Source organism: Talpa occidentalis, unplaced genomic scaffold, assembly GCF_014898055.3.
Source record: "Talpa occidentalis isolate TD23 unplaced genomic scaffold, MPIMG_talOcc4v2.1 talOcc4.9, whole genome shotgun sequence".
Taxonomy (NCBI): Eukaryota; Metazoa; Chordata; class Mammalia; order Eulipotyphla; family Talpidae; genus Talpa; species Talpa occidentalis.
In genome coordinates, this window is record NW_023605305.1 from 64,115,466 (window position 1) to 64,137,439 (window position 21,974).

A 21,974-nucleotide genomic window follows, 5' to 3' on the forward strand; every position below is an offset into this window, starting at 1 on the left:
GTGCAACCGAGGCTGAGAACTATGGCTTTTCGATCAAGCTTGAATGTCTCTGTAAATGGCCCACTTGGCCTGGCCAATCTGGCCTTTCTGCACTTTCTAGCATGTAACTATCACTCCCCAGTAAATAATGAATAGAAATTCATTATCAGTGCAAATTAACTTCAAAGTAAAATGTAAAGATAGGATGAGAAGCCATGGGGAAATTTCTTTTTTCTTTCAGGTACAAGATCTAAAGAGTTCAGAAATAAATTTCTAAATTCTAAGCTTTAATTATCAATAATAACAATAATGTCAATATTGTCAATAATCAAGAACAAAATAATTTTTTTATGTGATGGATACACTTTCTTTCCTAGTGCCCACCCCCAGTACATACACACCTACACATATTCCTGATATTTTTCTCATCTTCAAACTTTGTTATATGCTGAATTTCTGCCTTCACGCTCTCTTTGCTATCTGCCTAGTTCAACAATCCTTCAAGACTTGGGGTAAGACGCCTTTAGCACTTATTTTGTGTGCCATATATTTTGGCATTAATTTCCAATGGTCATACGCTCCCTTCTAATTGTTTCATGAGCATACAAGTCTTACTGTTACTCTAAACAGACCGAGTATTCTAGAAGGCTAGAGAGCACTGCTATATATATGTTAACTGACAGGCATTTCTTATACCTATGATCCACTGGAGATGCAGATTCAGCCTTCAAGGAGCTTATAGGCTATAGAAGAAAAGGTGAACAGAAAATTCAGTGCAACACAACTGAGCCATGACTGGGGTGCTGTGGGAATACTGAAGGGGCATGTGTGTTGGTTGCCCCATAGGTGGGTCAGGTACACTGAACATCACTGGTCAGCCCATCCAAAGCCATGTGCCATCTGGGAGACTCACTAAATGGACCACACCTTTGAACTCTTGAATTCAGAACCTTACTTTATCCACAGATTTTTTTTTAGGTCTCTTCCTATAGAAAGCACTGTCTGGGGGCCTCTGGGGATACAGTGCTGAATAAATAAATCTGATCCCTGCCCTCAAGATTACTCTCTATGGGAAAACAAGACAAAAATAATCACAAGAGATATGAGACCCAATATATAATTACTAACATGAAAAACACTATCAGGAAAATGAATAGTGTATTACTATAAGATACTAATTGAGAGAAATATAATATTTGTGCTAAGAACATAAAAACAAAAGAGACTGAAGGAATACAAGAAAATGTTAAGTCCAAATGAAGGAAAATTGAATTAACGCAAGTCAATCTTTAATTTTTTTTATTATTCCATTGTGTATGTTTATCCTACCAGTTAATAATTTTTCCATGAATGAACAAATATTATTATCCAAGAGCTGAAATAATTCTCTTTGTTTTATTGGCCATTGATTCTTTAAAGAGGATCTGCTTTCCTTGTCCCTCTAACATCCTGTAAGTCCTGTAAGATAGGATTAGGTTTAATTTTCTTTTTTTTTTTTAATGATCCAAAGTGCTGTGAGCAGGAACAAGTTTCCAGTTAACACTCAACATCCAGTTGTTGAATGACAGTTTTGCTGAGTTGGGTGGGTAAGGAAACACCGGTGGTAGATGGCATGGCCTGAGCTTAGGCCCGGAAGCTGACAAGACAGAGTCCATATTCATTTACATTTCCCTCAGCTGAAGGAAGTCTTTATCCGGTGGTCAGTGCAGGTGGTGACATCTGCTGCATCTGTCCAGCCTGCATCCAGAGGCACTCAGCAAGCCTGGCTCTGCACTTTCCGCCCTGGGCATGAGGCCCCTCCATTCTGGGGTGCTGGGTTGTTGCATTCTCTCTTCCTTTCCTGGGTGCCTGCTCTGCAAGCAGACCAGGAGCTCCAGCAGCTCCAGTGACCATCTGCCTTGACTGCTGCACAGATAACATCATGGGGAGGAGGTCACCGTACAAGCAGCAGCTCAGGCAGCAAGGAGGGAGGGCTACCCCACTGACCTAGGGGGCCTGCCACCTCTCCTTAGGGAAATGCTTTGGTGTAGCCAACCAAGACCACTTTACTTGCCGCCTCACACTTAATTTAAAACTCTGAATGGAGTGAGAAGAGGCCACTGGGAGCCCATCTCATGAAATTGGAATCCGCAGGTCCATGGAAGATGGATAGCGGAGTGGGGCGGGCAGGCGTGCTCCTCTGGAAGAATGACACAGAGCCACTGGAGAGTGTGATGAGTGGGGAGCGCAGCCCAGCTGGGGATTCAGAGACAAGGGCCAGCCAGCTACCCTATGGAGAGGACTGCCAGCCTTTAAATAAGGGTTTACAAGTCATACTCTCGGAGCCCTGACTACAGAGACTTATCGGTGACAGAGTCTTTGCAGAGCATCAGAACACACCACCACCACCACCGACTGTCTTTGGAAATCCAGCTTATACAATCCTCCTGCCCTGGGGCTGCTGTCTCCTACTGACTTTGGGCAAGACCATTTCCTCTCTCAACCTTTATAAAATGGAAGAATGTTCTAAACCGACGAGGTTCTGCCATCATTATTTTTTTCATTACTCTTTTTATTCTTAAATGAAATCTTACATGGGCCCCAACATGGAAGTCAAATGAAAGTGGAGCAGTTCTAGTTGAAACTGGGTTGTCTATCAGACTCCCTTTCCTTCCCTGGGGCAGCCTTGAAGCCCCGAGTTTCCTCAGATCCCAGTGTGAGTATCATTGGATTAGATTATCTCCAGGTTCCTTCCAGCTCTGTAATTATACTCCCTGGTGGGGCAGCCACAGCGGGGCTCTCTGTCTCCATTTCTCCTCTCTGTGACTTGGTCCCCACAGGCAAAGGTTTGCTGGGAAAATCTCTAGGTACCTACATCAGTGGTCTCCATGGTGACTGACTAACTCCCGAGCCTCCGATACCCTTGCCAGATCCATCTGTCAAGCTGAAGTTCAGTCTGGTGGCCCCAAGGCCACCTGATTTCCACACACACATCCTTGAAACACATTTAATGGAACACTCACCAGCTGATGCAACCAACAGAAAGTAATCCTGCAGAAGGAATGGGGCTCTGAGGGGAGTACCGAGCCCTATGCACCTGCCACCACCACCCCTCAGATCATTGGCATCATGCCTCCCTCCCCAGTGCCCACCATATGTACACATGACTCAGCATGGCCTCTGAGCCCTGCAGGGACCACTGATGAGGCATGTCTAAGTAGTCCACTCTCCCTGTTCTCTGCCTCTCTGCTGTGTGCACATGGATCCAAGTAAGTCACTAGTTCTGAGGGCTCTTGTATTGCTAATAATTAATTACCAGGCAGGGCTCACATCTCTTCCTTTAAACCAGGTAGGCTGAAATCTGTGAACTAGGACATACCCTTCATCCCCAAATGACCATCACTGCAGTCATCTCAGACCCTCTGCCCTCATTCCCCAAGTTACCTGATTCTTCAAATGTAAACCAGTGGGCTGTAATAGTAAGAGCATAGGGCCTGCTTTCAGATTTCTAGGGTCCAAATCCTGACTGGGACATTCCCCAGCTAGAAGACTTTGAGCAGCGTTTTAACCCATCTCCTGCCCCAGTTTTCTCATCTATAATTTGGGGCTTACAATAGTATTTATCTTAAAAGATTCCTGGGGGAATAAATGAGTTCATTCACATAAGGTTTTATGTCAGTGCCTGGCACAGATTAATAATCCCTTTCTGTGCATTGATCTTTGGTCCCTCAGGCAAAGCTACTTTGTCAGTGGGCAACAGGGAACTGAAACCCAGTCCACACTCTGCTTGGGATATCAAGAAATCCCTGAATCCTGGAGTTTGGATGCTGTCAGCCCCAAGAGGTTTTCTTTGTTTCTCCCAGCTCACCCACCTGTCAGGTGGTACCTTTTCCCAATTCACCTTAGGACACGGTACAAGTTTCAGTCCTGGTAATTGGTCACCTTGGCTTTTATTCTCTGTACCATCCTTCATAAAGACTAAAATTCACTTACCATGTTGGCTCACTCCTCTCAAAATTCCTCCTACAAAGTACCAGACAGCTTGTTGAGACCCAAAATTAACTCCCTTTAGCCAGCAAAGGAAGGATTTTGACAAAGTGACAACCAGAGACAAATCCCTCTACCACTGAAACCACCTCTTCTTCTTGTGTGCTGTAACAGAGCCTGCCATACATGCAGCTGGTTTACTCCTCCCCACACCGGTGAGTCGTGATCATTTCCCCTCTTTACAAGGGATGCCCAGGTGAAAACTGGCAGCCTTGGAATTGAACAGCCTCATTGACAGCAGAGCGAGGCTACCCCTGCTTCTCCCAATGATGAAATTCTAACTCAGTCCCCTGCATCATGTCACTTAAAATCCAGGCCTGATGGGTGGAAATCTCCTTTGAATTCTAAAAATAATTGGTAGCTATGGTTTCTTCTAAGCTAAACTGAATTTTAAAGGTTTTAAGCTTAGAGCTACCAACTGCTATGCTGCCACCCCATCTTGGGGCACAGATTCAGAGACACTTAGAGCAGAAGGGACCTTGAGGCCATCTAACCCAACACCATAGGATGAAAGCATCTTTTGGACAACTTCCTGATTAGTGAGCACCCATCCCCCTCCCTCACTCCCCACACAGCAAGTCCTTCCTCCCTAAGCCAAGAGCCCTTTGCTAGAGCTTCTCTCCTTTAGTCCCACAATCTAACCTCAGTGGTCAGACAGAATCAGTCTCAACCTTTCCATGTGGCACTTCAGGTGGGACTGGTTCCTCTTGAGTCCTCTCTTTGTACCAAAAGTTCTCAGCTTTTCTTCTTAGAACTTAAGTTTGAGTCTTTCCTCTGCCCTCATTTGCCAACTTTGCTTTGCCAAGGCCTACTGAGTTATGGCACCAAGAACAGTCTTGAGAAGACTGTTCTGACTACGTCAGAGAAGACTGTTGCTCTGCATTCTTTACTGCTATTAACATAGCCCTTCACTTTGGGGGCAGCTATACTATGCTGTCGACACCCACTGAGTGAACTGGGACTAAACATGTGATCTATTTTGAATATACAGCTGCTGAGCCTCGTGGCCCCCACCCCAGCTACCCTGTGCTTCCGCTGTTCCCTGGACTCATTCTCGTCCCTTAGATAATCTCATCCAGGCTTCCTTTAAAAAAAAGTTCTTCATTGTAGTTGCCATTGAGATTGATTTATATACATTGATTGGATAGACTATCATTCTTGCCATCATTCCAAAATTTGTATGCATGGAAAATTGGAAGCTTAGAGATAAGGCATGTATAGAGGTTCCTGGAGCTCAAAGGAAACTTTGATGAGAAAGATGAGCCCCAGAAAAGTATCTCACAGTAAATCAGTAGACCTGGGGCTGACCATCCATGTCTCCAGGCTTCCTCATCTTTGAAGGATATGGATTTCCAACCCAGTTTGAGGGCCTTTCTCTCTGAAGCCAGCTGTTTCATGTTGCATCTATAGATGTTTAAAGCTTACCTGCCCTGCACTTGTTTTTAGACATAATTCATTGCACTAGAATGACAACTTATATATCCATATAATGGGTATTCCCCCACTGTGCCACCCCTCAAAATATATTCAGATCCAAACCTCCATTACTTGTGACTGTGACCTTATTTGGAAAAAGGTTGTTATAAATTAAATCAAGTTAAATTGAGGTCATGGTGGATTAATATAGTGACTAGAGTTTTTATAGGAAAGAAAACGTGCAGAGTGGAGAACACCATGTGAGGACAGGCAGAGCCTGGAATGATGTATCTACAAGCCAAGAAGTGCTGGGACTGCCAGCTAACACCCGAAGCCTGGATGGAGGCATAAAACAGTCTCAGAGCCTCCAAAAGAAAACAACCGGACTGATATACCTGAATGTTGGTCTTCTAACTTCCATTAGTGTGAGACAACAAATGACCATTACTTTAATCTTCCAGCTGTGGTAATTACTATGATGGCCCTTAGAAATTAATATGTCCCTTCAGAAATGAATCCCATTATCCAGATACATCTTAGAAAACAACCAGTTCTCATCTGAAAGAGTTTCTGACAACATTGAGAAAACAAAGAACTTTCAAATGCAGGGGGTCAGCCATAAACCTTAGCCTATGGGTTTTTAGAGCAGTGGGGATGAAGGCACAGGAAGGAGAAGCTGGGAACCCCCTAAGGCCCTTTCTGTGCTGGCCAGACTTGAGCACAAGGGAGGAAACATGGGCCTTACCTGTTTGCTCCATTTGCTCACAGGCTTGACCCTGGCGACCCAAGGGGCACTGACACTTGCAGCTAGTGCCATCAAGGATGGGCTTCCCATTGTTGAGGCAAGGCCCACAGCGGCAGGCATTGAATTCCATCAGGTACTGGTCCAAGGCCTGGCGCAGGTTCTGGCGTTTGGTCTCCAGGGGCCCCAGGCTCGTGTGCCGCAGCAGCTCGTGGATGGGCTGCATCTGTGGGCACAAAAGAACAGAGGGTCTTCCTTGCAGGTCTGGGCATCTCAGCTTCCCAGGGGAGACCCAAGAACTGGTTTTCTAGCTTCTGGAAGGCCCTCTATGCACCAGGCACAGAGCCCAACATTCAGCTATCTCCCCTTCCCCTGGATCCTCAAAGCACTGTGAGGCAGGTGCTAACTTCCCCAACTCATGGCTCAGAGCCACCAGCTCAGGGTAAATCAAGGGCAGGAACCACTCTGATGTGGACCTACCTAACTCTGAAACTTGTGTTCTCCCAATCCCAGAGGATGATGAGAAATCAGAAGCCAACTATGCCAGCTCATCTGCCTTCTTTAGCACTTTCAGGAAGTAGGGAGAGTGCAAACTGTATGCATGTGTGTTTGTGTGTGTGTTGTCAAGCCTTTTATTAAGGAATTAATAAAGTCCTTGATAGGCAGTGACTGTGCTGTTGCTGAGTGATTCCCTGATGGTATAAATGGTGTCAGTGTGTTGATTGTGTGTGTATGTGTGTGGGGCAGCGGGGGAGGAGGAGTCTTTATATTTGACACAACCATTCCAGATAAGGAGTCCAGGCCTTCTCAACCTTTTCAGCTGCAAAATTCTTTGTGGGCAGGGCTGGGCTGTCCTGTGCATTGTAGGATTTTTAACAGCTCCTTACTCCCCACTTAACCCCAGTAGTACCTTCTAGTCTGAAGGATCAAAACTGTCTCCTGATATTGCCAAATGTCCATTGGGGGGGCAAAGTCACCCCCAGCTAGAAATAGTATATACAGTCAAGAGCCTTGAAGCTGGAGCCTGGAATTCTAACTTCAGATCCATGCTTTACTAACTTCTAATCATGTGATCTCATGTTGTACATGGAGCCTCCCTTTCTGCTCTGTAAAGTGGGAACAACAGCCCTGCCTCCGGGTTTATTATGAGGATTAAAGTTGATGGATGGGAAAGACCTGTCACATAGAAAGAGTTAAATAAATACTGCTCACTTCCCAGGTCTGTGTCCTAGAGCTCCTAACTGTCCCCCTCTAAATCTGGACCTTGTTATCTACAAAATGGGAATCCCAACCTGCTTCCTGGAATTCTTATGAGAATCGAAAGAAGTAATGAGTATGAGATACCCTTGCAAAAGGGAAGACCACCACAAAATAAAGAACCATTTTCATTTGTTAGATGCGATGATAGTTTTTTAAAAAAAAAAAAAAAAACTAACTTTTTCAAATGCATATGGTGCATGGGCATCTTCAGCATGCACATAATGCAATCAATCTTAATACAATCACGACATGAAAGCTCTGCTCCAAACCTCTCATTCTGCAGGAGAGTAACCTGAGGCCCTGAGGGGGCAGTGATGTGCCAAGGTCACAGGGCAATGCAGGCATAGGACCAAGGCACAGTGGTACAATCTCACTGTTCTACAGTCTAAAGTCAATAGAGGTAATCACCATCACCTTGGATGGGTTCCTGGAAACATGTACAGAAAGACTGGTGATAAACAGACCTTGGCCTGTGGTCAGAGCCTGCAGCTGAGGTCACCAGGCTTGTCACGTCAGGACTGGCCAGGCCCCCAGCCAAGGGGAGAAGACCATTTACTGGAAGTTCAGGGAATCTGGCCTTGTTGTTAGGAAGTCAGTGCAGAAAAGATTGCTCTTGGCCCTGGCTAAAGGTGGCTGTTAGCTCCAGGGGAGGCCAGGACCACTGGGAAACTTTCTTTTGACTTTCCAACTGGGCAAAGCACTCATTCCCGCATCTCATTTCTCCCTGCTAGGACTTTCAGGAAAAAGAAAGAGAAATGCCTTGGGGAGGGCTGGTGGGAACTTGAAGGAAGGGTGGGAGGTGGAGAAAAAACATCTTAGAATGTTAGAGCTTGAAAAGATTGGCAATAGTCTTGTTTCACTTTACAGAGGAGAGAAGAGATTCAGGGAAGGCAAGTGGTGTGGTATAGCCACAGATTGTGATGGCCAACACATGGTAACATATGACACAGCAGAGCATTAGAACAGAATTCCTGTGATTTCTATATACACTCCAAGTACCTGTGACATGCAGATGAATAAGACACTGTTGCCATTGTCAGCATCAGGCTCCGAATAAATTCTCAACTGACCTCCTTGTCCATAGTGTCTGTCTCTCCTTTGAATCACCCTTCATGTCTTTTTGACATTCTCTTTTTAAAGCACAACTCTGGTTGTGTCACTTCCCTACTCTCAAAATTTCAGTGGATTAATGCACAGAATCCTAACTTCTTGGGGAACATGGGTTGTGACGAGATTGTGTGCGTTGGGTGAGTCAGACACGGCTCATGCTGGGCCCTGCCCTGCACCAGCTGGTTACTTAACCTCCATGAAGCAGAACCTCTCTAGCTGATCTTTACTGCACCCCCACTTCTCTCTTCCCAACCTTATGATGTAACATTTTATTATCTTTGTGTAATAGACCAGGAAACTGGGGTTCAGAAAATCAACTTGTTCAAGGTCACGCATAAAAAGGTGGCTGAGCCTTTTTCATCAAACTCTATCTTTTCACCCCAACACCCAGTTTCTTTCACCCAAAACGAACTTTAGTCTTCTGGAAATCATGTTCTCCAGCCTTCCCCTTGGAAGTTTTGCTCAAGACAAACACAAAGTTCATCTCTTATCCATTAAAATTTATCCATTGCTCTTGATATCAGTTTTATAGGTTTAGCCCAAATCACTGATAACTCGATGATAGTGATTTTCAGACCCTCTGTGAATTACAGGTATATAAAAATCAAGGTTAATTTGTCTGATTGCTTTGTCATAAAGAACTGCATGTTACCACAGTCCTTTGGGTTTCACTGCTGGTACAATTTTCAGAGGAAGCATATATATCCTGGGATTTTAAATATATGTAGAAAAATCAGCAAGGGTCAAAGGAAAACGGGCAAGAAAACAGTATTTTCTTCCGTAGCCCCAAATGTAACATCTGTTTATGGCCTATCCAGGTATTAATCACAGTAGGTTGACAGCTTATAGACAGTCAACTTCCTCTGTGGCTTAAATACAATTTTACTCCCTCTGTTCAACTAAGGATGTAAGGCATCGTTTTCAACTTCAACCCTATAGACATTTTAGGGCCAGGCATTTCTTTGTTTAAAAAAAAAAAAAGCAGAGGAGGAGGAAAATAACCATAAAGGTAGAGAGAGGAAAGAACTTACATGAAAGAGACTATATGTCACACACGAAACCTCAAACACTTATTATTTGGTTCTTTACCAAAAAATGTTTGCCAGCCCCTAAATGAAGAGATATGATTCTTAAAATCTTCTTACGTATAAATGCAAGCTATTATTTTAACGGGGACTATCCCCTGAAGAATTGTGGGAATTCTAGCGTACAACCAGGCATAGACCACAAAATAAGTTTCTGATCCTTGTGCTCTTGTGACCTGGGTTGAAAGGCGTACACCTTTGTTGTCAGGCATGGAGAAGGCCACCAGTTCAGTGTGCTGTTACATTTAATCTTGTTCTCTGATGGGCTCATAATAAGAAATATGAAATGATCTGGTCTGCTTCACTTTCATTCCTTGTGGACGTGGAGTTTCTTCAACTGCGAAAAGACTTACCTCAAAATCAATAACAACAGGATTATGCTTTAATGACCTCCCCCAGGAACGGTATGTGATGATGATGCTGTTCTGTGTCAAGCCACCGCCCCAGCGAGAACTGCCACCTTTTACCCGGGAGATGATGTCTTTCACAGCTGCATTCCTCTTGCGTGGGTCTGCCAAAAGGATAACTGCATTAACTCATTTCCCCAAAAGTCACAGAATGGGTTGGTGAGCACCATTAATGAGATTTGAGACAGAGTTTTGATGTGCTCTCCTTAGAGATGTCTCTCACTCTGCCTTGCTTAGTCCACTATCAGGAAGGACCAAGTCTGATGAATAGACCCATCCTCAGGATAAGGAAGACACTGGGGGGACAACTCAGTCCAACAGGAAGTAAGGAAATGTTGGGAAAACAGATGTTTTGTTCATTCACTCATATGCTAAATGTTTACTTAGTACTCTTTACATGCCAAGTAGGCGGAATGAAATTAAATAGGTGCTGTGATACATGTCTCTTTGGGGCTCAGTTGGGGCATGGGGAAAGATGTGGTCAAATTTTTAGAATGGATCAGGGGTGGTCAGGAAGAAAAATGACTAGGAAGGTTAACTGGTTTGCAGGTTTATGGATACAGGAGGGGAAAGTATCAGAGACAAGAAATTTGACTTAAAGTCATGAGGCTAAGTAGCCTAATGCGATCAGAATAACTTGAACCCATTTCATATCTACTGTATCCACTGTACTATAAACTGTTTTATCATCCCTCTGTCTATTATGTTGCCCTCTGAAAAAATATTGCTCCATACATGTCTGATGAATGAATGAATGGATGAATGCATGAATATTCATATTGACTTGCCCAGGAAATGTCATAAAATATTCTTATACAATTTTTCTCAAGTAATTATTCTTTGAGCTTGGGCTTGATAACCATGCTCAACCCTCTCAACAGACTTGTTTCTTCCCTTGGGACTGGAACCTGATAGGCCTTCATCCCAAAAGTGGACTTTTCAGATTCTGTCTACACATTCCTTTCATCCAGTACTTACTTAGATCTTGATGTATTGCTTAAAATCTAAGGGAGTGCACCATACACAGTCAAATATTTCTAAGGTGATCTCAGCCCATGGTGGATTCAAAAGTGAGCCTTTACGGGGCATTGCTTTGGGGTATTTAGCAATTATACAGTGTTACCATTGACTGAAATGGAGTCAATTGGGGGCAAAATAGTGTGTATGCCCCACATAGGGCATTTCTATGCCCTACATAGAAGTCTAGCTTTTCTTTTTGGGTGAACCATTACTAAATACTTGCCAGAACTGTCACCTCCAAACTCGCTACAAGTTTTCCCTGATAATCCTACTTTAATTTCTGTATTATTCTTGACAAAGTTAACACCTAGATGTCCTCCAAAGCACTTCTGGATGTCTTCGCTGGTAATACCTACAGTGGGGAGAGAGAGAAAATAGAAAATGCTGAGATGCTAAAAGATAGTTAATATGGTACAATCAGCTCACAGTAGTCTTGGGAGTCTAAGAGATCTCAATCAAAATCGTAGTTTTTTAACCCAATTTCAGTATTTTCTTTATGGTTCCCACACAATTCTTGAAGTGAGAAGGGATTGCACATACTAGTTGCTTGTAAATGCTAGTCGCCTTCCCTCTGCAGGTTCTCCAGTGAATCTCCTTTAGATAATGATTCCATCTTATCCATCTCCATATACCCTTGTGCCTAGCACAGCCCCTGAACCATGCTCAACACTATTTTCACCCTGCAGTTTGGCATACACTGCCTGCTCTTCAGTCTAGATGCCTTCCCTTTATCCATTTTGACTGTGTTTCCAGAGCCCAGCATAGAGCCAATCCAAATGTCATTTATTCCATGAAGCATTTTTGGATCAGAACACTTCTCTCTTTCTTCAGAGTTGCCGATGTGCTTTGTTTATCCCCAATAACTGTATTTGTCACAGTTCTTTTTTGCCCCAGTGCTCTTTGCACCTCAAAGAGGCCAGAGTTGTGTTAGAACATGAATGGATTTCCCTGCAATAGTCCCCTGCTTTCTGACATCATGAGGACTGTTTGTCCCACATCAGCTCTCTGTCCACCTACAACTGAGGACCCAGAGAGGACTATGCACTTTGATGATGAGAAACATAATTCTCAAAATAATAAGGTCATTTTTTCTTAATTCCATTGCTTGTTATTGAACAGAACCAAGTTTCAGCCCTTGGTCTGTCTGGCAAGATGAGGCAGGAACGCAGACTGGAACAAGATATCTAATATGCTGCAGAGTTACCTTTATCTGTAGATAAGAAATTCTGAAAGTTGTAAACTGGAGTCTGCATTTTCTAAATATCATTACTTTTAATTGCAAGTGCATAATAATTATCACCAATAATTATCTGTTTCCAGCACCATCAAAAAAGGAAAACCAACTTACACCTCTAATTCAACTGCACTGAGGATTAGATTCAATAATTTCAAGGGAGTACTGAGCAACAAAATTTGCTTGCCTACATCTTCATTAAATTGCAAACTCTATGAGGTCAAGGGCTTGTGTCTTATCTGCCCTCTCTCATCAGCATAGCTATACAATGTCTACCTCAGAGGAGGTATTCTTTATTTTTTTTTTTTTTCAGAATAAAGGATTGATGAATGGAAAAAATGAGTGAATAAGCGAGTGTCATGAGTCCCTTGGTAAAGGCTTCTGAAGGAAAGAATCTCAGAGGTCAGGAATCCTGAATTCAAATCCCAGTTCCTTGGATGACTTGATAAAGAAATGAAGATACACTCACATGAATGCATGTACGTGGGTGTGCATTATTCAGCCACTTGCCACATTATGGATAAAGTTGAAATACATTATGCTAAGTGCAGTAAGCCAGACACACACACAAATCTACATATTCACTTGTATGTCAAGCATGTAGAAGAGAGGTAGGAAAATGGGGTAAGGCTGATCAAAGGGAGCAAAGATGCAGTTTTGTAGGATAAATAAGCATAGAGGTCTAAAGTACACTCTGATGACTAGTTAATGATGCTGAATTGAATATGGAAATTTACAAAGAGTAGATTTTGGTGCTCATCCCAAAAAGATAAATGCTAACTATGTGAGAAGAAGATCCGTGAATTAGTTGACTGTAGTAATCATTTCACTTGGTGGATTTGTATCAAATCATCATGGAGTACACCTTAAATATAGACAAATCTAAGCTTAAAAGAAAGTAAAACAAAGCAAAGCAAATCCCGGACACTGACACCCAGGATGGGCTTCAAAAAGGCCTGTGATCCCACCGGGCTCAGTTTCCCATTTATGGAGAGAAGGGGTTGGACTTGCCTCAAGGACCCCAGCCCAGCACCCTGTGACCATGCAGGTGTCTGGATGAGACCTGAGCTCAGACAGGATACTCCAAGCACTGCGCTCAGCACTGAGCAAGGCTGCTTCTGACACTTCTGTTCAAGCACTTGTCATTTTTAATGCATTTCTAATTAAGGAAGGTTTAGCATATTTAATTGTTTTGATTAAAAAATGCTTCAACAGTGATAAACAAAAGTGGATGAAAGGAATTCATGGGCAGAAGCCAGAGTGATTACTTAGGTGAGTGGTGGGGTGCTTGTGGAATAAAATGACAGGACTGGCTAATGAATGGGGTGGAGGGTGCCTTGCAGTGATTATGCTCAGGGAGTGTCTGATGATGGTCTGCCACGTGCCAACAGAAGAGAATTCCAGTTTGATTTGAACAGCATGACTCAAGGCAAAGAACTGCTTTCTGAGGACTGGAAATAGAGTACCAGCCAGCAAGGGAAGTCTGTGATTTACAAAGGATCATGGAGCATGAGACCTAACGGTATCCTCAGACACCAAGCCCATGCTATTTCATATTACTTGAGATATGTGTGGTCTATAAAGGTTGATGACCTGAGGCCACATAGTTAAAGCACGGTGGAACTGAGATTCCAACTCAAGTCTGCCTTGCTTAGAAGCCTGTGGTATTTTTCACTACTTCGTGTTATTGCATCAGACCAAAGAATTCTGCTATCACAGAGAACAGTTTAGTAAGCACCTACTATGGCTCATCCCCAGGACATCAATATTGGACAACGTAGACACCATAAGAATAAAATAGGAATATGATGCAAATCTGAATAAGTAGGGTCTGATCCCTGAGAAGCTAAATGCTTTGGGACCATCTATTAAATGAAGACTGATTTGTATCCTGAGAGTTGCTTGTTTCAATATAGTGGGACTAGAAGAGTAGTCTCTGGCTAGAAGCTTTGGGAGATACCAAATCAGGACTGTCTATAGATAGCCCGTTAGAAACCAAGACTGGTAAACTGGGTGGGGACACAAGAGGTCAACCCTAGTGCCAAAATCCAGGACTTTTAACTGATATTGGAAACCCAGCCACACCAAACCGGAAAGACACAAGCAAAAAGCAGAGAGGCGCAGGAGCTGGGACAGGTCAGAGCAATAGTGTCACACTTGCCCAGATGGGTGTGTGGCAAGGGTACACTGACGGGACCATGTTCTACCTGCTCCTCCCTGGCCCTTCAGGCTGGTCTCCTTAGCTGTCAGCTTCAGACCAAATCATAACAGAGTTTGTTTTGGGCTTTTGAACTCAGTGAACTTTAAAGTTGATGGTTCCCAAACCTGGCTGCACAGTGATAGCATCTGGTATGTGCATGAAAAATACAGGTTACTGGACCCTACTTCTCTCAGTTCTGATTCTGTATTTCTGAGTTAACAGCAAACTGAATTTTAAATATGTATCCCAGATGATTCCTACACAGTGCATCTTGGGCCAGATGTTGAGTACCATGGCCTACGGAGAATTTCTGGAGCCCGCTGCAGAACCCTCCTCCCTCATCTCAGTCAGTGTCTTTGATGCAGGTTTAGTAATCAGGCTTGTCTTATCTGCCCAGGTGTAGGGTAAATGAGCTAATGAGGCTTTTTACGCCACTAGCCTCTGGGACTATCACCTTTTTTTTTTTAATTTTTTTTATTTTTATATTCCCCATACAATTGTGACCCCCTTATTTTGATCCCAATCCCTCCCCTCCCCGCCCCCCCCCCCCCCCATGGAGTGTCTCTGGTCCATAGTTGTTTGTTGATTTTGATTTTCACTTTCTTATATTCTTTTTCCTGGTCCCTTATTTAAGTTTTCTAGATTCCTGCTATGAGTGAGACCATCCGGTATTTTTCTTTTTCTTTCTGGCTTATTTCGCTGAGCATGATCCCCTCCAGCACCATCCATGTTGCTGCAAATTGCATGAGTTTATCTTTTTTGATTGCTGAGTAATATTCCGTTGTATATAGCTGTACCACATCTTCTTGATCCAGTCATCTATTTTTGGGCATTTGGGTTGTTTCCAAAGCTTAGCTATTGTAAACAGTGCTGCTATTGTGTTAACACAAAAGGCATGCGTGGGTGGGGCATGCGTGCCTGATTGTGGACACCTGGACCATGGGTGCATGTGCATGTGCAAGTGTGCACATCTGTGCCTAGGAGGGAGGGGATAAAAAGGCGGCATCACCTTGGGGGAGGCAGCTCAAGTTGCTGTCTCCCTGCTGGCTAGTTTCCCCTGCGTGCTATGAAAACCTGTGAAGATGATGCCAAGGCTCCAAAGTTCTCTTTTAAACTGTTAGAACCAATGGTGAACCTACCTAGCCTGGGCTGGTTGCAAAACACAGAATAGGGAAAGCCAATGATAATGCAGATAAAGAATCAGGATGCCAGCAGCTTTTAGGACTAGATAGACTAGGCATAGCAAAATGAGACTCAGTTGGGAAAGCTGTAATATCCTACTTGGGGAGGCAGGAGCTCACTAAGAAATGGACACACGTCAGCAGGAGAACATGAGAAAAGGTTGTAAAGGAGGGGGTAACCTCACCCTCCTGTGCACAGGTTAGAGGAACCCAGAACCTGGTGCAAAGTTTGAGGAGTCACACTTTTAAAAGGAAATAATAAGACATTCATTGGACATTATTCAGCCTTAAGGAAAATAAAAAAGGAAATCCTGCTACATGCAACAACATGTTTGAACCTTGAAGATGAAGACTTTTGCTAGTGAAATTAATCAGTCCCAGAGGATAAATACTACATGATTCCACGTGTGTGAGGTATTTAAAATTGTCAAGCTCATAGAATCCTAGAGTAGAATTGCAGTGGCCAGAGGTTGGGGAGAGGGGAGATCAAGAGTTGCTTATCAGTGAGCATAATGTCTCAATTAGACAAGATAAGTAAGTTCCAGAAATCTGTATCTATTGTCCCTATAGTTCTGAATACTGTATAGCAAGTACACTCAAAAAAAATTAAAAAGGTATATTGCATGTTAAATGTTCTTACCACAATAAAATAAAATAAAATAAATAGGGAATGATCTGAGAAAAATAAGCATGAGGGTAAAAGAGAGTCAAAGCTGTATCCTCTTGGGAATGTCCCAGGGGGTTGGGATTATTACCTGAGCAAGGGAGGAGCTCTCTTGAAGAGAGAGTAGAAGAACTGAAAAAACTCTCCAGAAGGTGGTCTTAAGAGAAATTAGTCTTGTTTGTGGGGTCACGATGGCAAGAACTAGGACCAAAGGGCAGAAGCTACTGGAAGACAGGTTTAGGCTCAACATAAGGGAGATGGTTACGATTGCAAGAGGGCAAGGAGAAGTAATTTGTTCCTTAAAGTGCCGAACTCAGCCTCTCTTGCAGGTAACAAGCACAAACTGGCAGTAGAACGTATCGAGAATTGGCCAGTGGTTTTTTGAAGTCTCTTCTAACACAGATTCTGAAACTTTAAACACACACCCAACACTTAAAGAGCATTTTAAACAACTTCGGCACATACTTAATGATTTCTGACTGTGTGCCAGGCATCCAGGAAATAGATAACAGAGAATGTATGCCCTCAGTGAGTTTACAGTCAAGTGTGGAGAAATGAACATTGGATGTTAATTTTGTGTGATGGGGATCTTGATAGAAAGCAGCAGAGTCAAGGGAAGGCTATCAGAGTCAAGTCTGCAAGGATGAGTAGGGATTAAACAAAGTGAGAGGAGCATTGATGTAGAGGGAACCACCGGGAGGCCTTGTGTCCCCAGCAGAAAGGCCAACATGACCTTAATTCAAGAGTGGAAAAGAGGGAATTGTGAATCAGGGGTATGAGGAGCCCTCTGGGTTCCGTCCCCTTTAAATTGGCCCCAGAGGAGCTTGTTATTGAGCCCACCTGCTGGGCTAGGAGCCCAGAGGAGGTATTTCTGGCCCTCCTGACTCCTGACTCTTTCCACCTAGTGTTGGCTACAGTGCAGGCATGAGGGCCATCTTCATGCCTCCATGGAGATGCTACATCAGTGTGGCTCTGAGGCAGGACCAGGCAGCTTAACTTCTGAGGTGCCAGAAAACAGCAAGGGTCTCTGCCATTCGTCAGAAGCATCAGGTGGAAAACAGCAGGTGTAATGCATTATTTATCTCTTTGCAACAAACTAACGCCATTGAGGTTGCTGTGATCTGTCTGCTATGCTGCTTTGCTACATTAGTTGCCCTCAAAGTCAACCTCAGAAGAAAAAGAAGAATTGTATAATCTATTTTATGCTGTTACATTGGAAAGAATGGGTGTAGACTGTGGCTGGGTTGGCTGAGAAGTGTGGCTAGCTTACCTCCCCCGCTGTGCTTCTGTTTATCCACTTAACCTCATGCTTTGCCTAACCACCTGTGAGGAGTACAGGTACCTCTGGCCTTCATGTTTGCTGTCCCCTCTGGCTAGGTGGTCCCCTTAACTCTTACACTGAGTTTCTCCTACTCAGCTCTGGAAAACCTTTCCTCACCCCCCAGGGTCCTTGTATCTGTGAACCCACAATATCCTTGTCTGTCCTCTGTGCTATGCCTCCAGGCTAGTACTTGGTATACCTTAGTAATTGTGAATTTCATGGGCTGTTCTTCCAATTATACTACAAACTCATAAAGTCATCTCTTGGGTTTTCAAGGTTCTGCAGGTGACAAACACATGGATTGCTTGGGGATGGGCTAATTTCAGCCCATCTAGAAAACATCTCTAAAATGTTTAGGAAGTCACAGGTCTTCTTTTAGTTGGTGATCAACTCTATCTTTGATTAAGATCTGATATTTTATACAGCATTTTTATCTGCGGTATTTCACTGGAAACTCAACAATCTTATGGGAACAGGAGGATTTGTCAATTTTATAGACTTACTGGAGTTATAAAAGGCAACAATTGTGGTGGTTAAGAGTAAATTCTGGAGTCATAGTTCTATCATTCACTAGTAGTGTGACTTTCAGTAAATTAACTTCCATGTGCCTCATTTTCCCCATTTGTAAAATTGGGATGATAGCAGCTTCTACTGAGACCATAAAAATGTGTCTGACACAGTTAAGTGTTGAACAAAGCTTGGCTATTATTGTTAGGTAACTGGCCTGAGTTCTGTGACTAGCAAGCCCAAGAATCGAGGTGTGAGGTACCCAAACTCAATGACACTCCTTTCATCATGCCAGTGTTGCTCTGCAGAGATGGTCATCACATGGCAGGAGTAGCAGTGGCCTTACCCAAGCCCTCATCCCATGACATTCTCATTCTACACAGCAGCTCAGTACAAAGCAGTGGAAGCTCTCCTTCCACTGGGCAATGTTGGGAATGCAATGTCAGGTCTCCCTCCTGCTGGATAAGAGCTCTCTTTAGGGTCTTTGGCTTTTCTAGAGGACTCTGATCATGTCAAGAGGCAGTATTACTATGGTCTAAGCTCTGACATAGAGTCAGCCTGAGCTGGAATTCACTCCCCTCCACTTGCTATCTGGGTAACCTCTCAGTATCATCTGTAAGACAGGGATTTTAAAGTGTCTACCTCATAGAGCTGTGAGGGTTAAATGCATTGACTTACACCATGAAAAGTACTTGGGAAAGGGCCTGGCTCAGAATAGCAATGATGGCCACATACTGCTATTATTGTTTTCACCAGAAATGCTGCAGTGTTTATAACCTGAGTTCTTGGTTCCTCATTCTGAATCTGGAAAATTAGAGAAGGAGGGAGGCCAATGAGTTTGTGGAAACAAATTTTCTTAATGTCTCTGCAGTAAAGCCAACAAGTCAAGTCTGAATGAAGGCCATCAAGGAACTCCCACGTTTGATAAGTACTTACTATATGCTCGGTAAAGATTTTCCATCTGTTATCTCATGTACTATTCATACAACACTCCACAAGTATAAATTTTCCCATTTTAGAGATGAGTAAATTGAGGTTTAGCTAGTTTGTCACTTGCCTAAAATTAATAATAAAGAGTAGAACTGAGATTGAGCTAAGGAATATGTTCAAAGCCCACCTTGTCCAAGTCCATTGTATTGCCTCTGGGAGGAAGCACTAAGGGTGGCTCTAGCAGTGATTTTGATTTCATCACCCCTTTTTCTCCTTTAAGGCTGAGGCTATTTTTAATGATAAAGGAAAAAATTCAGCATCAAGACAAAATCAGGAGGATGGTGCTGAGCGTCTCTCAGTTCCATGTGTATGCAAATGACTTAAGGGGGTAGGGACAGAGCCAAGACACCAGGAGCCTGTCAGTCAATCAATACCATCCATCCATCACCATGACGCCTGGTTGTCATGGTAACTGGGGATTAGGGCTGGAGCTTGTTAGAATCTCGTGCTTGTCCGTTCAGGGTGACTGGTTGTCTAGCAGGCACAGCAGAAGACCTCTGGCCAGCCCAGACTGCCTAGCCATGACGATTGGACCCTCCACAGTCAGGTTCTTGCCCAGCTCACCCTCTCTCCTGTCCAGCTCAGTTCAGACCCTGTGGGAATTCACCCCAACTCTGCAGAGTGAAAGGAGAGCTCCAGAGGATGTCCAGCATACACACACAGGGGCTTGGATTCTGAGACACCACTGGTAGAAAGACCATGAGTCAGCCTCATCCTATGGGCAGGTTCCGGGGACACCCCATTAGCTGGGTGCCAGCTGCAAACAAAGCACTGTGATAGTGTGATACATGGAGCTAAATCCAGGGAGCATGGAAGCTCCTAAGATAAGCTCCTAACCCAGAACAGGGAGACAGAAAGACCACCTGACAGAGCGCTCTCTAAGCAGCAACCAAGGATGAGTGTTAGTCAGGTGAAGAGGATAGGTTAAGGGAAGGTGAGTAGGATTCCAGGTAGAAGGAACAGCATATTCCTTCCTGTGAAGCTCCCAGGACAAAGTGAATAGAAAGTAGTGAAGGGATCAGCAAGTAGCTCAGAGAGCCCAACAGAGAGCAGTGGGCTGAGGGCCAGGCCCGGCCAGAGCACAAACACTTTAATGCTGGCCATCTTGTCCAGTGGCAGACCCTCCTGTTCCCAATGCTCACCTTTGCATGGCTCCAGCAACTTAGCATTCTGTATCTTTGTTCCTCTCTGTGGCTCCCTGAAGGCCAATGCTGATTTCATTCCTAGGTTACCGAAGTCATCTTCCTACCATAACCCAGCCACGTGATTGTTCCCATTCATGTCCAGGTCTCAGGGGCAAGCCCTCCAAACAGACTGCTCTGCAAGTAAACCTGGACACTCCTTTCCCCAATGTGATCTGCTCTCATTTCAACTCACTTTTCTTAGGAAGCCCCAGCCCCCTCCACCAACCAAGCTCATATTCCCACTAATTTTGGGAAGTTTGACCTGACCATCTTTAGAGTTTAGAAAACGGGAATGCCAGAAACAGTGTGCTTCTACTGTATTCATTTCTATTTCCATTTATCACATTGTATTATTCTTAACCCCCAGCTATCAACATGTTTCTTCAGAGCAGGGGTCTGTGTGTTTCATCTCTGTGTCACTGGCACTAATGAATGGATGGATGCATGGAAATTAGATTATGAGTAAGATTTTCCGAGAGATTATTTCTGCTTCTTTGGAGAATAAGGGGAAATACTCTACTCAGAACCTTCCTGAAGGGGAATTGTAAGGAAAGAACAATTATATATAAAGGTAATGGAAGGCATGAGAAATTTGACGGACTTTAATTATACATCCCTCCTGTTCCAATTACTCTCCATACACAGCTTAATCATCTGGGCCAACTTCATCTCATTCTAATAAAGAAATAGACAATACACAGTCCTCTTTCCCCCACCTCACAGCCTATAAGAGACACCACTACTTGATCATAGCACCTTGTGACTGAGTCCATATCTGCTGTCACAGTGCTCAACTGGATGTTTCTATGAGGATGTTTGTGGGTGAGGAGGGTGTCTGGGAATGAGGTAAACATTTAAAATGGTAAACTGAGTAAAGCATCCCTCATGGTGGTGAGCCTCATCTAGTCAGTAGCAGTTCTGAATAGACAAAAATGTGAACCCTCTCGAGAGTAAGAGTGACTTCTTCCAGCCTGACTGTCTTCCTTGTGGAACATGAGCTCTTTTCTGAAATACCAGCTCTTCCTGGCTGCTGGCTTTCAGCTTGGAACTTACACCATGGGCTTTTGTTGTTCTCAGGTCTTTGGACTCGGACGGCAACCCAAACCATCAATTCTCCTGGGTCTCCAGCATGCTGATTATGTGGGATGTGGCAGCCTCCATCATTGTGAGTCAGTTACTTATAAGAAATCTCTTTACATGTGTATATATCCTATTAATTCTCAGGAGAACCCCAACTAATTTGTTTCTTAATGCCTTCCTTGTGGCTATGTATGGTTTTCCCTTTATTTAAAGTGATTAAATACATTGGTCTATAGTCAATGGAACACAATGGGTTAAGACAGTAGTTTTGACTTTTCTGAGTTCCCTAAAAGAAAGCAATACATTTTGCATTATGATCCAGCTCATACAGACCTAGCCAAAATTAATTTCCAATACTTAGCCAGGCTTTGTGGGATACTCTGATATTTTTCATCATATTGTGTTCTGTTTCATTTTGTTAAATGCTGGTCATGACCCACCAAATTTCTTATACAGTATACTAATAGTCTGTGGCCTGCCATTTGAGAACTCCTATGTCAGACATCTCTGAGATATGATAGCATGTTGGTTAAGATCACAGGTTCCCAAGTTTGACCCCTGGCTTCAC

The 21,974-nt window shown here is 43.6% G+C and overlaps 1 protein-coding gene across 1 annotated transcript in view; it reads right to left on the minus strand.

Annotated features, from left to right (window-relative positions):
* Nucleotides 1-1,732: 1,732 nt before the first annotated feature.
* C8A (complement C8 alpha chain) overlaps nt 1,733-21,974 on the minus strand; it is a 62,390-nt gene continuing 42,148 nt past the window's right edge. The window contains exons 8-11 of the mRNA XM_037500601.1: nt 11,269-11,397; nt 9,972-10,129; nt 6,167-6,389; nt 1,733-1,884 (exon numbers count right to left, since the gene is read on the minus strand). Of these exons, the coding sequence (XP_037356498.1) occupies nt 1,733-1,884; nt 6,167-6,389; nt 9,972-10,129; nt 11,269-11,397 (662 nt within the window). The remainder of the gene's footprint in view (nt 1,885-6,166; nt 6,390-9,971; nt 10,130-11,268; nt 11,398-21,974) is intronic.